This window comes from Vidua macroura, chromosome 4, assembly GCF_024509145.1.
Source record: "Vidua macroura isolate BioBank_ID:100142 chromosome 4, ASM2450914v1, whole genome shotgun sequence".
Classification (NCBI taxonomy): domain Eukaryota; kingdom Metazoa; phylum Chordata; class Aves; order Passeriformes; family Viduidae; genus Vidua; species Vidua macroura.
This window is the reverse complement of record NC_071574.1, coordinates 4,733,967-4,753,403: the sequence shown is the minus strand read 5'-3', so window position 1 is coordinate 4,753,403 and position 19,437 is coordinate 4,733,967. Positions and strand designations below refer to the sequence as shown.

At 40.5% G+C, this 19,437-nt stretch overlaps 1 protein-coding gene across 1 annotated transcript in view; it reads left to right on the top strand.

Moving 5' to 3' along the window:
- The first annotated feature begins 621 nt into the window (after positions 1-621).
- The window catches only part of TBC1D9 (TBC1 domain family member 9), a 45,545-nt gene continuing 26,729 nt past the window's right edge, over positions 622-19,437 (top strand). The window contains exons 1-3 of the mRNA XM_053976237.1: positions 622-817; positions 13,796-13,906; positions 17,926-18,044. Coding sequence (XP_053832212.1) covers positions 691-817; positions 13,796-13,906; positions 17,926-18,044 — 357 coding nt within the window. The 5' untranslated portion in view covers positions 622-690. The remainder of the gene's footprint in view (positions 818-13,795; positions 13,907-17,925; positions 18,045-19,437) is intronic.

The following is a 19,437-nucleotide window of genomic DNA, read 5'->3' as shown; positions in this document are numbered from 1 at the left end:
GGTGCTATAAAGTCTCCACGAGCCTTCTCGTCTTCAGGACGAGCAACCAGAACTCTCTCAGACTGCCTGCAGAGGAGGCTGGGGACCCCAGAGCTGAACGCAGCACTTCAGGCGGCGTCTCGCCGGAGCAGAGGGCCAGCACCCCCTTCCTCACCGGCTGCCCACGGTGCTTTGGATGCAGCCAGGACCGCGGGGGCGAGCCCGCCTCGCCGGCTCGGCTTCCCCTGGTGGTCTCCCGGCACCCCGAGTCCTGCCGGGCAGGGCGGCTCTCGGTGCGCGGCTCTTGCGCGCAGCATCCCTGCGGAGCGATGCCGGGCGCGGCCCCGCCCGCGCCCAGGTGCGGCGGGGGTGGGAGGGGGGGGGCGCGCAGCGCGCTCCCCGCGGGGCGGGAGGAGCGATCGGCGGCGCGATTGTGCGAGAGGCAGCGCGGAGGGGCCGGGCCGGCGTTGATGTCACCGCTGCGGCGGGAGCTGCCGCCGCCCCGGGCCGCAGCGGCCGCCCCTCCGCGCCCGCTGGAGCGCGGCTAGGCGGCGGGGGCCATGCGGCTGCTGCCTCCGCCCGGTGCCCGCCGGTGCCCGCGGGGCTGCGCCGTCCGCCGCGGCGGCCGGGCACGGTGGCGCCCGATGCGGGCGGTGCGTGCGTGAGCCAGCCCTCAGCCCGCCGGGCCCTGCTTTTGTCCGCGCCGGGAGCATGTGGGTGAACCCCGAGGAGGTGCTGCTGGCGAACGCGCTGTGGGTGACGGAGCGGGCCAACCCTTACTTCATCCTGCAGAGGAGGAAGGGGCACGGCGGCGATGGCGGCGGCGGGGGACTGGCGGGTAAGGGCGGCGCCCGGGCCGGGGCCGGGGCCGGGGCGGGGCCCTCGGCGGCTCCCGGGGCGCGGGGGTCCCTCCGGGGCCGGGGCGCGGCCGCAGCGGCGCTCGCCGATGCTGCCGCCCGCCCGCCCGAGCGCGGGGAATGCGCCGAGATTCCCACGCGGATTCACGCCTGGTGTGGGGAGCCCGCCGGTGAGCGATGGCTCCGCGCATCAGGGTGTGACTTGCCCCCGGTTCCGGGAGAATTTTCTTTGCCGGACCTTTGGCAACGCGTTCCGTAAAATAAGGCAGTGTTGTAATTCAGAAATTTACGGTTTGCTTCGGCTCGTCCGTGTTTTCCAGGTGTCCTTGTGAAGTGTGTTGCCCGATTGCTTTGTTTCCGACCGCTGGCGGCTGGAGACGCTTTTGTAGAGGTTTGGGTCATACTCATCTAGGTCTTAATAATACTGTGCATAGACGTTCATCGAGGTCTTCCACCTCTTCTTAGGCAACGTATATGTATTTATATGAGAGTGGAGATACAGAAGCCAATGGTGTTTCCACTGGTATTTCTTGAATTGGTACAGAATAATCAAGCTACTTCTCCTGAAAGCTGTGCTTTCTTCTTTATGCACTCCCGTGATAATTAGTACTTCAGGCTGAGCAAAATAAACATATGGACTGCATCTGTGTTTGGTTCAAGGCCCTGTACGTGTTTACTGTGAGATTAAGTGTTTCTTCAGACCTTCAATGCTCTATGGACTTGTAAACAGTTCATAATCTAAACTAAGGCACTGCTGTGAAGTGTGTTTTCATGTTAGACTGCTGAGATCTTCAGTCAGTGTTGTGTTGATAAACTACCTTATTCTTGTGTGGGAAATGACCAGCCGCCACTCCACATTGGCTGTAGATTTCTAAATTTATTTTACAGTCTTTTGAAGTGTGGACAGGATTGATAAATCCATAAAAAACATGTTTTGCCTCAAAAGTTCACCCCTGCTCTTCTTACTGAAAAGTTTTGCTCAGGCTCTCCTTTCATGGATTACCCCCTGGCCTCTCAAGGTCTGAAAAGACATTCTTTTACCTTTCTGCCTTTGTTATCTTCGAATTACAGATGGTTTGAGATAGCCACCAATTTTCCAGTCATTTCCCAGTTATTGGGAAAGCAGGTTGGGAGTTTGGGGTTCTGGTCATCAACCTGTTTGCACGGTGCATGCATTCCTAAGTCTTCTTGCAGCTGTATGTGTAATAGTCTGATTGGTGATGCCACTTTACAGATGGAGAAGACACTTTTGGAAGACTTTGTCCTTGTATGGAAGTAGGATTCATAAATGTGGGGGGTTTTTTTTTGGTTTTGGTTTTTTTTTTTTTGTTTTGTTTTGGTTTTTTTTTTTTGTGTGTGTGGAGGCCTGCAGCATTTGCTGGCGGTTCAGAATAGAAAAATAGATATTTGTTTCTGAATTAGCCCCCTGCCTTTTAGAATATTTAGAATTTAAATATTTGTGCACTGTATCCGTTATTTTAGTACGTGAATGAAGTCTGTATAGTCTACAGATGAGTATTTAGAATGTGAAATTCTCCACATATTTTGAAATCTGTGGTCAATGTAGCTCTTACTAGTGCCATGTGCTTTGCCTGGAATTGCAGCTGCTGTGGCATTGAGGTAGTAGCAACAAGTCCATTTCCAGGGGTTTTGTTTGTTTGTACAGAAAAGGGCTGGTAAAAAGCTGTAGCTTTTTTCAGTATGTTGCCAAAACTAATCAAACCCCTGTAACTGACTAATTTATTAGAGTTGGCAGTATTTAAAGGAACATATGGGAACTTAACAGACCATGTGCTGAAATGGCAGGGGCTTGTCACACAGTGGTCAACAGAAGGTGGGAGAGGGAGGGATGGATGGAGTCTCCAAGCCACTCCCAATGTAACAGGCACAATAATAAATGGAACTTAGGGTTTTTTTGTTGTTGTTGTTGTTTATTAGGTTTATTTATTTTTTTTCATGGAAATGCTGAAATTTTCTGCTGGCTCTTTTAACACCTGTGGTCTGCCAGTTGAGGGACAAGGAAGGTGGAGAAAGCCAGTGGATTGTTCTTGGTAGGAAAGACTGGTTAAAAGCAAGGTATTGAGAGATCTAGCTGATCCTGAGTTAAAGACTAAATCTGCTGACATGGTAAACAGGATACATAATTTGTAGTAGTTATAGCATTTAGGATGACCCTTTGGAAGCTCCCTAGATGATACTGATCTTGTGACAAAGGTGGAGGTTACCTGGTCAAAAGTAAACAGGGGAAAAATGAACTTTTGGTGTGGTGGGTTGGGTTCTTTTTCTCCTTAATTACCCTTTCTGTAGTGACATAATAGTGAAATTAGCTCATAATATAATGTAAGAAGTTAGCCACCCATGAATCTGGTATAAATTTTGGCATGGTTGCTCTGTGGGAAACTAACGTATGTGTCCTTGAAGCTGACTAGAAATATTGTGTACAAGATTTTTAACTAGGGATGATCTCAATTCATATTTGCAAGAGAGGATGTAAACACAGCTGCCTTTTTTTTTTTTTTTTTGTGATCTAACTTTTGCTGACTTATACTCCCTCATTATTGACTCTTGAAGTCATTTGTCTTGAATTGTAGAATGAAAAATTGGCATTGAAATTGGTGAGACTGTGGGTATGATGGCATTAGATGGCTTCATCATGTAACTTGAGCAGTGGCTAGACAATGAGAAGCATTGATTCTCTGGCATTGCCCTCAACTCTGGGTTTGCCATGAAACTCTCATCACCAAACTGATCAGGGTTAAGTGTAATGTCCTTTCTCTCCATCTGTGAACATGGCAAACTTCTTTTGGCATGTCTCAGTGTAAAGCCAAGTATTTTATATAGCCTTGGGGGTGAGTGCAAGTACTTCTTGTTGGCTTTATGTTGGAGCAGAAGAATAGTACTCAAGCTATCTGTTCTCCTGGATCCACTCCGAGTGCCTCAGTGCTTTGCAGGAAAAGGAGTATCAGTCACTTTGGGGGAAGGGATGAAAAATCAGCCCTTTCTATGCTGGTTTTCTCCTCTTGGCCTTGGTTTATGAAGCAGTTGAACAGAGAAACTCTTATTTAAATACTTGTTTGGAGGCATTTTCTCCACTATATCATATTGTAACAAGTTAGGAGAATGATGATGATCTTTTAATGCATTAGGGCACTGCTGATTAGCAAGTCCATAGATGTAATCTCTGCTAACAAGGTGTATTAGATCAATGGTTTACTTCAGAGATACTGCTTTTCTAATAAGCAGTGTGGATCCATTTTTATACTGAGTTAGGGTCTGGACTCATTTAAGTTATTGTGTCAATGTCATTACTAGTCACATCAGTGGGGCTTTTCTTCATAACCATGGCTTAATTGAAGGGTTGTTTGGATTTTTTTTTTCCTTTTTAAGAAGGAGAAAATAGAAAAGATTTTAAATTGGATTTTAAATTGGATTTTCATAGCTGTTCTGGAAACTCACATTATCTTGCATCACTGCATTAATCTCCAGGACAAGACCAAAAAATGTACTTTTCTGCTTTAAAAGTACTTGATGGTTGATGAGCTTTCTCTGTAATTAAATTGTTTCATGCCTTGCACATAACGCCATGCCCATATTTTGCTTCTGTGTGACCCTTGGTTGGGTGTTTCATTTTCCTTTTGTTCACCAACAGGGAAAAAAGTATTTTCCTTCCTCATATTCTTCTTGCTTCCCTGGGCAGCCTGGTAGTTTGGTCTGTATTAAATAATTCCTTCTCCAGAGGAATGTGGTATAATTATTTCCACAACAGCCTGCATCAGCTGTAGCAGAGGCATTTGGACAGAACATGAACCCAGATCTCTACCATCATTTGGGCACTGTGCCTTGTATGAGAGTATTACTTCTATGGATGTAAAGATCTTGAACATGTCATAAACTTTATAAACAACTAAAAGGTCATGTTATCAAGTGTATCTTGCATTCAGATGCAACAAATAGGTTTAAAAATGCCTCTTAACTGCTTTCTGCTGTGATAAGTTGACAAACTCTTCTACCTCAAGACATTATGGTAAGGAATTATTGTACCTGGTAATGGATGGCAGAGCCATGTATTCACTTGGAGCTTACAGGGAGAGAGACTGAGGCTGTCGTACACTTAGCTGCTGGCTACTGTGCTCCTTTTGCCTGTGTACATTTGTGTGTGTGAAGCAGAGATGAAGTTCTAAGCGACTTTGTTGAAAATGTTATTGTGAGATCTCTGAATCCCAAGGGAAATAAGTTGTTCTTGGCAAGAACTGTTTTTAGAAGTGAATTATTTTGCAAATAGGGTATATGTGCTTACAGCTGGGACAGTGCCTGTGTGAGAGATGCAGTAGGAGTTGTAGGTCCATGTCATGTTGCCAAGAATGATTCAAATGTTTAAGCAGAAGAGAGCAGATGGAAATATGCTGACTTCTGGTGATAAAAGGATCTGATGAAATACTATTTCTCCCCAGATATTTTTGCAAAAGGAGTTGTCATTTAATTTTCACATTGGAAGGGCAAAATGGAGAGGTTCTGAGCTTGACGGGCTGATGTGATGTCAGATCTAATATAATTTTTAATACTGTGACAGTGTTCTAAATTGAAAAGCTTTTCTGCAGCCTTGCTGGACAGCACAATTAGTATTTCGCATTTGGAGCTAAGATTCTGTCTTGCTCGCAGCCTCTCAATTCAGAGAGTTGAGGAAGAGATTACTGGAAAACCTGTTTATGCTTAAGATTTAGAAAAGCTTTTGGCCAGTTGATCATCTGCCTGAACAAAGTATGGTCATGTTTTAACAAACTTGACGCCTCCTGCCTTTGTTGACTCAAGTAGTTGGGATTTTGACTGTCAGACTCGAGTACAAAGCATGTGCTTTCTGATACTTGAAATACAGTGTTTTTCAAAATGGATGCAATTAGCATAATGGATAGGGATGGGCAGCCTATCCATCAGCTTTCCATGACTGTTTTGGCACACAGAGTGGAAGCTGATCTCTTCTGCTCTGCTTGCATTTGTCAGTACACCAGATCTACTCTGATGCTCTGAGCTGCTCCTTAGGATCTGCTGTGCGTGTGTTTACTTCTCCACTCCAGTGCATTTCCACTTCAAGGAACATGCAGATGTCTAGGGCTGAATTGGTGTTTGATTCCCCAGACTGACTCACAGCCTTTCTGTTGAATTCCCAGATGCTTTTCCCAGTTCCTCACTTCCTGCCTAATGCTTCTCTGCGTCTCCAGCTCTTCTGTTGGCTCTAGAGACAACATCTCTTGTGCCTGAGATGTTGCTTGGTCTAGCTTTGCTTCTCTAATATTTCTTGGCCAAAGACTTTCCTTGAATGATATTTTATCTCCTACACTGTGAGCAGTGTGGCCTATTCCAGGCTGCTGAGCTGAGCTGTCTTTTGCCATTTTTGCCCTTGAAATAATGTTACTGTTTGACACGTGGAATTCCAGGGTGGGCCTGCTCTTTCTCCTGAGATCTCTGTTTGTAGGAAACCCAGTTGGAAGTGTTGCACAGGATCACAAGATGGTAAGCAATCAGTCCAGGCCACTTACTAATTTTCTGTGTTACACCAGAGTTTGTATTGGTTACAGGGTTTTGTTATTGTTCTATGGTCCCACACTGAAAGGTGTAGAAGAAGTAGCACTTCTTCCCATCAGTTTCCATATTTCCATCACTCCACTGTCCAGTTTTTTTATGCATCCTTGTAAGAATGTATCATATTTCTCAGAGGTTTGGGCCCTTGATAGTTTCAATTAGATTCCTTCAGAACTAAAAAAGGTTCCACAAAGTATGCTAGCATATACTCAAATGTCTTTGGAACTTAATTTGAACGTGTGTTCTCATACAGTATTTCTTCTTGTAAATATTTCGTTGAGGCAGAATCTCCTTGTTTTTATCCTTCACAGTATCACACTTCATATGGCTTTTCCAGAGACAGGAGTTGTCTCTGCCACTGATTTTACTAAAGTATGATAATACAATGTGTATAAAGAGCTATGAGCATTTGACTGAAATCGTACTTTTCTTCATCTCATTGACTACAAATCATACTTGTTATCTGATCAATGTTGATATTCAGAAATTACATTTGCATTTTTACTTTAAATCTGGTGCTTAGGTGATCTTGAGTTCTAGAGGACTTCTTCCAAATCTTTCCATTTGTTTTCTTTCTAAAGGAAAAGTAGTATTTTCTATGCTGGATTTGTGATTACTTTTTTCCTGAAGTTTCCAGATAGGGGTGTTTGAATTTCTACCGCAACAGGAATCTTGGTTTCAGCTAGTACATTTTTAATGTTTTGGATTTTACTGTGCTTTCCTCATAATCTGTCTTGTTCTTCCCCTCTGTTTTTTCCAGTATTTTATCAGCCAGAATTATCTTCTGTTCAGCATTGTTAATTTCCCTGGTAAAGTGCTTCCTCTGATAGCTTATTGCAATCTGATCCATTTGCAGGTATTCAATCAGAACTGTGAAAGTTTAAAATTCTCTTTTTCTGAAGCTATTGCTTCTTTTCAGATTTAGTTTGTATTTCAACATGCTTCAGGACTGCTCCTTCTGAGTTCAAGCTGAATTTACTGGCCCCCTTTAGTCCTCAAACTAGATTCAGTTTACAGTAATTTTTCTTAGGTTAGCAGTGGTGATGTTTGGAGGTTTTTTTCTGTTTCCTTGTTTGTTTCTTTTTTGTTTCTTTCTCTGCTTGAGGACAGAGAAAGTAACTACTGGTTTTGCTGCTTTTCTTACTAAATGTCAGTAGAGTGACAATTCTTCCTCAGGATCAGTTTCACTGACCATGTTTGAAAACTCCTGTGCAAATAAAAGGGTGGCTGGACAAATCTATGGTTTATAGAACTGTGTTGGTAGGAAGAGAGAGCAGCAAAGGCGGACATTGGGGAAAACTTAACCAATCCTATACATCCCATTCTTAATTATTTAAGAAATGTATATATTTGAGAAATAGATATAATTATTAATTTATTATTTAGTTAAAGAATATTAATTGTTGTAAGTCCAGAGGAAGATTTTGGTTTTCTTGATACCACATTAGATGCCCATATAAGCCACATGGGAAGACAGTTAGAAAATAAGTTAGAGGTGATTTAACCTTCATTTATGTTAATGAACACCTATTTAAAAAGTGTAGCCCTTCATGAAGTTTTAAGGGCAGTGTTCACAATGAAGAGCTTATATTCTTACTTTTGTGGGTATTATTGCCAGTATTGGAAGTTTAAGACTCAATTATTTTTGTGTGGTGTATAATATTTTCAATTTATATAGGCTTTCCTGTGAAGTTAAATCAAGTAGCATTGACCCTCCCTTTTAAAAGGATTTGTCCACAGTATTACCCGTGGAGTTCAGGTTGTTGCTCTAGGTTGAGTTTTGACAGACAAGTAATGGGATGATCTCATCCTGTAATAACAAATGAGAGAGCTAATCACATGAATTGCCTTGAGAAAGAATGGAAGAGTTAGGATTCATTATCCTTACTATGAAAAGCAATACCTAGTGCTGTAAGCTTTAGTTATGTGTTGTTAGGAATTCTTGTTTTTATAGCTCAGGAAGCAACGCTTGAACTTTAGGAAGAGTTTATTCATTGTCCATTAAATCAATATAAAACGGAATGCTCAGGGTGTAAATATGATTTAAATCAACCCTATTGATTGAAGCTTTCTTAAAGATCAGCTGACATCTACAATCTGAATAGGTGCCGTGGGTGTTTCAGGTTTATGACCAGAGCTCATTATGTGTCCATCTTGCTTTAGTGGAAAGAGGAGTCATCAGCGTGCTTTAAATACTGAGGACCTTTTAAGCAGTATGTTTTTGATTCAGTGTTGGAATGTCACAGTGCCTGTTTTGAAAAGTTCCTGCTTGTGACACATGTGACGTTCCAAGTTTTCCTGGTTGTGGCGTTGGGCTCCTACACAAATAGGCTGCTGGCATCCATGAGACTGTTTGAGTGATAGCTCGTGAGCTTGACTCCAAGAGTCACAGCCTGACCTGTATTATATCTCAGCTCTTTTGCAGGGTATTGCTTTGTATTTACTCTTTATGCTAAAAACACGTGTGCTCTTTGTTTAGACATTTTTAGATAAAAATCTACAAACAAAAGGTATTTTGAGGTATGGATTCATGCCAACCTGGCAGGAGGATGAGACAGGGCAGGGTGACATCCTTCAGCTCGAGGCAAGGTGTGACACAAGTTCAGCCTGTGTCACTGAAGGATGGATGTGTCACAGGTCCCTGGTGTGTGCTGAAAGCACCTCTACTCTGAGGTTAGAAATGACTAGGAAGCATCACTGTCTGTTACCATCCCAAGCTTTTTGGTGCTTGCTGTTGCAACAAAACCATGGCTGCTGGTAGTTCTTAAGCTTTGAGGTGTCATTATTTATTATAATTCATTGGCTTCAGTGTTTCAATAAGGTGCACTAGAGGTAATATATAATCCAGATCCTCATTCTTCAATATGTAATCCAATTTACTTTGAACAGGTAAAACACAAAAGCTCTCAGATATAATACTGCTGTGAGGAGGACTGTAGAAGGGTGATAAAGACTGCTCAGTCTTTGTGCTTTTAAATGAAAACATGGCTTTCTGTGGAAAAGGGTTAGTGTTTGTCATAAGAAAATCCTTTGCTAATAAAGAGTCAGTTCATGTGTACAGTGCATAAACTTGCTTTTCCCTTAAAAACACCAGTAACTGATGTTTTACAAAGACACTTGCAAGTTATTATGAAAGATAAAACAAAGAAAGAAACGAAAGAGAGAGAAATATTCCTGCAGTAAAGATCTGTGCCATGGATATCCAAATAGTCACAGATACTGTGACTTGTGACAGGTGTTCAAGTCTATGTACTCTGAGTTGTGCATGCTTAAAATGTACCAGGTTGATTCTACAGGTCCTCACTTGATTTCATTTCTGTTTGTGGGTAGTTTGTAATCAGTCTGGACTGTAAGTCATCTGGAATACTGGTCTCTAAAGAGCAAGGACTGCAGTGGTGCTTGGAAGAATCTCAAGTGGTTGAAGCTATTGGCTTAGTTTACAAATGAAGATAACCTCTCTTTCTGAGAAATACCCTTTGGTGAGATAGGAGTAATTTGTGAAGGGGGTCTGTGTTAGGGAGACAGTCAGGCTTCAAGTGGTCCCTTCTAGCAAAAAAAATAGGCTAAAAATTGGTTGCTGTTGTAAAGATACAAGTAGAGCACTCCATACATTAATTAATGAATAAAAACTACTCATCTCTATTTTCTGCATGGGTTATAGGCTCCCCCTCCAGCTTATGACTAAATATGCGCCGCCACTGAATGTGGCCAGATAAGTAAAATGTAGTGTGATTTCTTCCTTCAGCACAAAGTGCATCAGGTAACTGAGCCCCTTTTCCAGTAATTCCCTCTAGTGCATTGTATGTCCTTCCAGTAACATGATGCAAGAGCAATTGCCCAGGCCCTCAGCCAATTGTGGCTTTGTATTCCCTGGTTCCAGTTATTACATATCATTATTTTTCCCCTATGTTTTGCAGAAAAGAAAGAGAATACTGATCAATCTTCTGAACCTTCGCTTTAGAATTCAAGTTTGCAAAAGAGGAACCTGACTTTATTAAAAAGTTGTATCAAGCAAAGTGAAGGCATTAGGCCTCCCTTTTCCCCTCCTGCCCATGTATAGGTACGGTTGCTCTAGAAATTTGGCACGTGTGTGTGATGGGACTGTTTGTACATAAATGGTTACTCATGCTCGAGTGCCTTCAGGATTGGGGCCTTCAATTAGCCAGATGCTAATCCTACAAGTTACACCATGTGCTTTAAATAAACCTCATCTCATGAAAACCTCTTGCTTCAACAAGGGCTTGCCGATTTAGTATTCGTACACTGGAAATTTCTCCCCTTACTTCATTATGCAGTCAGAAACCTGATGAAATAATGGGAAAAAAATTGCAGTCAGTATAGTCCTGTGATTTGATGCCTGGGTAAATCACTGGCTCTTTCCCAAGGGCCAGTGTAATATAAGGAATGTGATTCTTGCTTGCCTGTTTTGTTTCTATAGAAACTCAGTTACTTAATCATGTCTGAAAAGGTACTTGCTACATTAAGAATTCATGAACTAATGAACATTATTAAAATTCTCTTAATATTTTTTTTTAATTTTCATTTCTACTTCATGTAGAAAATCCTCAAACAGATTATCAGTATGAGCTGCTGTGATTTCATTCTGGTTGCATCACATGTCTGCATTGTGAAAAAACCCAACCAAACAACAAATAGCCAAACCAAAAACAACCAACCCTGACCTAACAACATGAAAGGAACAGTTCATGAAGGAGAGCAAGCAGGCCCAGATGCACAATTGCACAGGTTTTTATGTGATAAAAACACATGCTTTTTTTTAATATCACACATATCATCTGTCAAAACAGCTATTGCATGATACAAGTAAAATGTTACTGATAAACTGTCAGTTGCAGTTATCTTGGTAAGCTCGGATTTGAATTTTCCTGCAATGTTCTGGAATTCTGTCAGACTTCTTCCTTTGACCTCACTACATGGAAATTTTTTCAATTTGTTTACTGAAAAGCCCCGACCAACTCCTACTTACTGCACCATTGGAAAGTATTTTTTGTTTTCTTTTCCTTTCCTACCTCCCATCTGTTGTTTCAGTCACTGCTGGCTCCTCTCTTTTGTTGTTTTTTTTTTTTTTTTTCATAGTGCTCTTCATTTTTCTTAAATACATTGCTCTGTCTTACAGCGTTTGGTGGCACAGGGCGATGTTCCTCCCCTGTCTGTCATATCCAGGGGAGAAGAAAGTAGGATGGGAAGTTCCCTTGAACCTGATGTTGCTGTACAAGTCAGTAGGTTTGTTCTGACTTCCTGATCTTACCTTCATATCCCAGTTTTTACAGAGCTCCAAGAATTAGGGGCAGAATTGTTTTGCTGGACCATTCACATGCCAATGAATGTGGAAATACAATAGGAAGAAAGAAGCAAGCATGTTTTTAAAGAATACAGGGAATGAACAGTGTTTCTTATCTCAGAGAAGATTGCATTTGGCCAGCATACAACTTTATTTAGATATTACATCATGCCTATTGCATATTTATTACTGTCAGTAGTCATGTGAAGCTGAAAAGCAAAAAGAAAAGATTCCTGCTGTATTTGCAGCAAACCCAGATGATAAACAAAGTGTAGTGTCTGGCTTGGTCCCTGCTTTACGTGTTTGAGGATTTTGCCCTTGGTTGAAGTGACGTGAGCTTTCTGGGCCAGGGCCATAGTGCATTTGTGAAGTTCAGATGGAGAGAAAAAAAAAATAATTAAAGGTACATTTTAACCTACTTCTTTCTCCTGAGTTTGAAAGGAGCCAGGGTGTATCTAGAAGGGCTGGTGGAGAATTATTCAGAGGAAGCTTGTCAGCATATAACCAGTAATCAAAACGTGTGAGAGATGAGGGGCAACTAAAGCTAGTGAGACCACTGTACATTGGGATATTTTACACTCATATTTTGTGTTTGTATCCTATAATTGTCAAATAGCTTTATAGCACACCTTACTAATGGCCTGATGTCGTGCCCAGACTTGTTTTTCATGTCTTGCATAATTCTTGGATTAAGAAGTGGTGCATGTTAATTCATTGAGCAGAAAGAGATTACAGTTGATCCAACCTGAGAAGATCTGTATAAAACAAAGTACAAATAAAAGAGATAGAATGGGGGAAATACAGAATCACTGGTAGGTGGAGTATTTCTTAGTATCAGTTTCAGTTCACATTTGAGGGATCTACTGAGATGGAAAAAGGATCTACTGAGATGGAAAAAGGGTACTGCTTTTATATCTTTATGATGCACAGCACACATCTTAAGGAACAGCAAGGGAAACAGTATTGTGTATACCAGTTATGGCAGAGAAAAATGAGGAACTAATAAAACTATGACAGTAAAAGATGAACACATGAGACTTGAAAGGAGAAGAGAACTTCTAACAGGAGAGTTTTAAAATGTTTTTTGGTGCATGCAGTTTATTTCAGCTGTTTGAAAAAGACCTCTAATTTCTACCCCAATAAATATTTTCACCAAAAAAAAAATCTCTGAAAGTTCATCCATTTGTTGTTTAATACATTTCAAAATTTTTTCCCCAAACAATTTTCTGAGAACTTCAACATGAAAATTTAAATCTGACATTGCTGCAGGGGAGATGAAAATTCTTTGTGGAGATGAAAAATGGGAAAACTTTTACATAGTTTAAAAATAAATAGGTGCTTCTTGCAGAGAGTTTGGGAGGGTAGAGTTTTGTTTTATGTGTAGTTTATTATAAAAAGAGGATCTAGAATTTGTGGAAATATAATTAGGAATTATTGGTAGCTTTTGGTATGCGACTGTTGGTGGCTCTCTCAGTAGCAAAGAATTTTCCAAGCTACTTCTGGAAAACAGTATAGCTTTGTCTTTCCTCAGTATCCTTTAATTTGCAAAGCAGCTTGACTCTTAAGGCATTTTGATCCTTCCTACCCTAAATAATCAGACTGTTAAGTAGCACAATTATTTTCTCTGGAAGTCTTTAGTTTTACCTAGCTGGCATTCAAGTGTTGAACCCTTATAGGATGTATTGTCTGGGGTTTCTTGTTGGTGTTGGAGGAGGGTTTGTAGTTGGTAGGTTTTTTACTGCTCAGGGTTCCAGCAGTATATGAAACACAGAAAATAACTAAATAACTTTTAAACATGATTGTATAACACAACTACCTTCTGCTTTGCTTCAATTTGCCTGTCTTTATGCTAGCATTGATGTACATTAAAGAGCTGAAGTCTTGTTTAAGCTCTGAAGATGTTTCCCTGTTAAATCACTCTTCCTCTTTACAGCCTGAGACAACAAGCCTGAGGATGAATATGTAGATCTGCATTTTGCTGTGGAGGGTGAAATGGAATGGGGAGGAGCTGCAGAGCATTCTCCTGTGGGATCTTGAATTTTCCAGCACTGTGTGTTCATTAGAATTTCCTCTTCTACAGGTCTCCTTGTGGGTACTCTTGATGTTGTGTTGGACTCCAGTGCCAGAGTGGCACCATATCGAATCCTCTACCAAGCACCAGACTCCTTGGTCTACTGGACCATTGCCTGTGGTAAGGACAAATGCACTGAGGTGGATTTTTATTCTCCTGCATACTGTGTCACATAACATAATAAGAGAGCATCCTTCCTGCTGAGCATAGTCATGTCAGGACAAATAAATGGGTCAGGATGAAAACCTGCTGTAGTGGTAAAATTCAGTGGCACCGTAATTTCTGCTAGTCAGACTTTGAATGCCAGCATGGGGGGGGGGGGGTGTTATGTACAGTGACTGAATGAAACCAGAAATGGCCGTGGAGTAGGGATGAAACATCTATTATTTCCCACTTTTCTTCTCCCAGAGGTTTTCCCAGACCAGCAGTACCCATTCCTCCTTCTTGCATGCTCTTCTCCATGCCCAGGGCTCACTCCTACAGCACTTCTAAAGTTCAGCATTCCTGGGTGATGGGGTGTCTCTAGAGGGAATGGTGGGAGGGGTACCTGGATTACAGCACCCCAGTTACCCAGGCAGGGCACCTGGCTTCCCTTGCAATGGTAACCAGGAAGAAAGTGCAGCCCCAGCACTCACATAAATACTGAATAGCAAGCAGTGATGCATTTCCTGTCTCCTCCAGGATAAATACCATCTAGATCTCAGGGATGCCCTACCTCCTGGATGTTTATTTCAGACAGTGTGTGGTCTTTCTATATATGATGTACTTAGAATTCACCAAGATGGTAGCTAGGTTAAAGTTAACTACAGAAGTGGATGTTCTTACATAGATGCAACAACTTTTAAGAGTTTTGGTCTTCAGTGCTCCAACTCGGACAGATCTAGCTGCTCCTTTTGTCGTTATAGTAGTGAAAACAATTGAGTTGATATTTTTGTACATTAAATAGGATTTTTGCATGTATCAGATCCTGTACTAAATGCTTATTTCTGTGGTCAGGTACCTCTTGCAAGTAACATAAAACAGAGTGGAGTTAGTCTCTGATTTTGTCTGCTGTCTCTGAAAATAGTGTCTGGAGTTAAATGAACCAGCAGAAGATCCAGGTCATTTAGCTTTGATTGGCCAAGCATGTCAGGTCAGATCATTGGTTTGATAGTATTGCTTTTCAGTTTTAGCAAATGCAAACTTCAGTGCAGCTCCTCCAGGTCAAAAGTTTCACTGGTAACACAGGTTTTGGCAACAGCCGAAACTTTGTTAATTTGGAAGAGAATTGAGAAGAGAGAACAAATGAGAAGTGCATACATGCCTATCATCTCTTTAATGGCCTGGTAACCTCCAGCACTCCCACTGCTGCCTGACATTCAAAAATATTGGTTAATGATGCTGTAGGCTTCTTCTCGACTAACTGTTGCCACTTCATTAGTGCCCATTCTCCCAATGAAATTTGACATTTAGGTTATTTGGATGACTTTTCCTCCAGACAAATAACCCCCTTGAGAAGGGAAGAGAAGGAAGAACAGATGAAGGTTTGCTAGAGATCTAATAATTTTAGTTCAAACCAGGCTCTGGTTTTTGCAGACACTCTTTCAAAGAAAATAGCATATCACAAAGCTCCCAACAAAATAGTGTTTCTTCAAAGACCCTTATACTGTGCATATATTCAGAAATTATTTTTAAGACTTTGGAAATAGGCCATATGACTTTTCTTTAGATTTCTTTACATGACACCTTTAGATAATGACTGTAATTTTATACCTACAGTATGTCCTCAAGATAAGCAGGGGCATAAAATGGAAGGAAGAGTTAGGAGTTATAGCCTCAGAATAAATAAATATACCATACATGTAGAAATTTATGGTGCTGCTGAACAGTGAGAATTTTGCTTTTCTTCTGAAAAAGATATTGCGGATTATGTAGAAGTACAGTACTCTGTCTTCATTTAAGCTAGTATTAATAAACAGGCTCTTCAATTATGAATCTTAGCCCTAATTGAAACTGGTAATGTAGTTAATGTGTATATATATATCTGTGATTCTATTTTGTGGAGTGTTTCTTAAATGTTTAGTCTCCCAGTACCTGGTTGATGGCTTAGTTGTTTTGGTTAAATTAAAAGACTGCATTAGCGTAGTCTTGCCACTTGAGTGGAATAGTGTGGATCTTACAGGGAGGTAAAGTTTTACAGAGAGCAAATAATTACAGAGAGCAAAACCTTGAAGCTGAGCAGCCCAGTGTTCCCTAAGGCTCTGCACTGTGGTTATTTTATGAATTTGCAACTAAAGCAATTCCTTCTGAACTGATCAAGGGCTGTTAAAATTATACAGGTTGCTAAGGGCTTTGGCTGCATTTAGCTAAGCAACTCTAATTTGTCCTGCACTGTCCCTCCCTGTTCTCTAAGGGTAGACTGCCTGTTACCTGGTACTTGTAATCTGTTTTTAGAGAACTTTGTCTTTTTCTCTGCCTTCAATAAAGAAATAATCTCCATCTTCAGTAAGTAGCTGTACAGAGTGACTAAAAGAGACGTGATTGTTTCATGATACATTTATGACATTTGGTCTTGCTCGGTGCAAGAGTATTCTGAGGATGAAAGTAATCCATGGGGGTTTGTCTGCTCTAAGTTGTTTAGACATATTTGGATTGAATTTTCTTGGATATTCACTCTACTGATCTAGGCTGTGTGAGAATTCTGGCTGGTGAATCTGAAGCCTTATAGCTCTGGAGAGGTGTCTTGTTTAACAGCCCTTTCTCCAGTGCAGAATTGAGTTAAAGGTGTCACAGCTTAGAGTTCTGTCTGCTGAATTATACAGGAGAATTGTTACTTACTTTTCAAGGACAATTGATGGTCTAGGAATGCAAAATGTTGCACACAATCAGCCTTTCATATTGTAGTAGCACTTCTGTGTCCCGTTCCAATTTCCCCCCCGGTGTGCTATGCTCAGTTAAGGTGAAAATGTTGCTATATCTAAATTCTGTTGGAAAATGAACAACTTTTTTAGATCCTTCTCCACCTATGAAATCAGTTCTTCTTACAGTGGCTTTGTGTGTTTTTCAGGTATAGAACTGCTGTAGGTTTTTTGTGGTAATGGTAATTATATGCATTTTCATGCAAGTTGCTATGTTGTAGCTATTTTCATTTTTATTTCCTGCCAGTCTTGAGGGCTCTGTATTTTGAAGTGCAGTGTTTTAACTGTTAAATTTGGTTTCTTCCTCTTCCCTGAGAGTCTGAGTTACTGCTTAATTTACCTAAAAGGCCAATGTTGGTAAAATGATGAATACTTTTAATATGCTAAATAGGTAAAAACTTTCCAGTCACAGCAATAAAATAACCTGTAGTTTAAAACATTGCAGCAGATATATATTTTAGCCCTGAACAAAGCAAAGAGAAGGACCTAGCCTGTCATGATGAATTGTTGGGAACTGGGAATTAGGTTTTGGGCTGATTGTGTGATCTGCTGTAGGGGAGATTGGGAGAGTAAATAGTGAGTTAATGGAGACAAAAAGGAGTGGGGGAAAAAAAGAGATGTATTGTTACGAGTTGAGACTAATCAACCAAAGCAGTTTCAGAACAAGTGATGAAAAATAATTGATGAATCACAAACCAGCAAGAGACAGCTTTAAGAAATAGTTCATCATGATAGTGTGTCTGCACTGCTCGTCACTGCTCTTACAAGCTAAGCAATTTTTCTGATGACAGTTTCGTTTTATATACATAGCTCATGCATTTCATCGTTGCTTTTTGCAGCAGTGCTAAAGCCAGGAAGAGATAAAATTGTGTTCAGAGTTCTAGAAAGGTCTGGTTGCAGCCAGTAGTTTTAAGGAGAAGCAGCAGTGGTGATCATTTGTGGTTCTGAAATACGGATTACATATGTAGGCTGTTCTGCAGCATGATTTATGTATCTGTACTACAGCCAGAATTGTGACATTCCCCTGGAAGTTGCACTGAATGTTGCATTCTGTTTTCTTCGTTGGAGCTGTTAAATTAAATTCAAATGGGAGAAAATTTTGGAATTTTCAGAAGGACAGCATCTAGAGAAATATTGCATCTCCACTTACTGGAAAGTTTTCTTAGTTTTTTGTTTGTGATTAAAGGGACATTGACACTGGTGAATTATTTATTTTGTGACTTTTGTTTGTTTTTTATATAGGTTGCTCGAGGAAGGAAATCACTGAACACTGGGAATGGCTGGAACAGAATTTGTTGCAAACTCTTTCAATCTTCGAAAATGAGAATGACATAAATACATTTGTCAGAGGAAAAATACAGGTACTGTATTAATTACTACAAATGTTGTTAACGATAAATATGACTGGGGAAAGAAAAGTGATGTGAATTTGAAACAAATTGGAGCTGGTAGTCCCCAGGCTGCTCTGCCTTTTTGAAGGACTACCAGATGCTGAGTAGCAACACATGTGTAAAAATCAGTGAAATTGGGAATAGTGCACGTAGCTTAGAGCAGTGTGATTTTTTTAAAAACCCATATAAATATATAGGCAGGTCTTAAGGCATTGTAAGTTCTAAAATTAATTGCACTGTCTTAAACTTTGAGAGTTGTCTGTGCAACTGTTTTTTCCATTGCAAGACTTAATTTTAATTTTTTTTAATGCACTCATAATGTCTCCTCCCCCTCTTCTGTGTAGTTAAATCCTGTAGTATTGGCATTTACACTTCATATAGGTGTTAAGAGTTGCTGGTTCATTGATTTGTTTGCTTAGTGGGAAGTGGGAGTGTTGGTTTGCTCAGAATTTCTTTTTCTCTTTATAGGTTAGATAATGACTATACTGGCAAAAAGTATTTTTTTTGTACTAAGAATTATCTAAAAATACATACTTTGTTCAAAGATTGTAAGAAAAATGGATGTATTTACTGGTGTGTGTTCAAAGTATTGGCTTTGTCTCATTTCACTTAACATTTCATATAGTAAGTCAGCTCTCTTACAAATCCCACAGTTGCTTGTGTTTCCCCAGTGAATCAGGTATGGGTGCTACAGATGATCATGGAAATATCTCATATGTGAAGACATCTGTGTTTTGGAATAGAATCCTTAAGGAAATTGTTACTTCTTAGAGTTGGATGAATACTAAATGTGAACGATGGTTTTCTGTCTTATACTCTGCTCTTCATGTAAATATGGAGCAAGTTGAAGGCAAAAAGTCACAAAAAAGGGAAAAAAATATAATTTTTATGTAAAAGACAATAGAGATAATTGTAAAGGAGATTGGGAAAATAAGCAAATAAAACAGAGCTTCAGTATAGAACAGAAGGAACCATAGTCTTTAAAAATATCAAAAAACATCTTTTCATCTGTTGCCTCTTCAAATTTCCTGAGGGTTATCTGCACCTGAAGGTGGGATTTTTTTTCCATCCTATTAGTAAAGCTAAGTGAAGATTTTTTTTTTTTCTTCTTTCTGCTCCTCTGCTCCCCCCGCCCCACTTTTGCTCTTCTATGCTCAAGGTCCAATAAGAGGGGTCCTAGAAGTAATATAAAATTTTCCCTAAGGAACAACAGTTCCTTTTTTCCTTCCCTTCAGGAAAAAATTTCATGTGAAATCCTATGTCTGTCTCCCCAGGAAGGAAGAGGAAAATACTGCAGATTGTAGGTGCTTCACAGGGCTGTTAAAAGTATTTGAGTTAGGCTGGTTAATTTAGAACAAGGCAC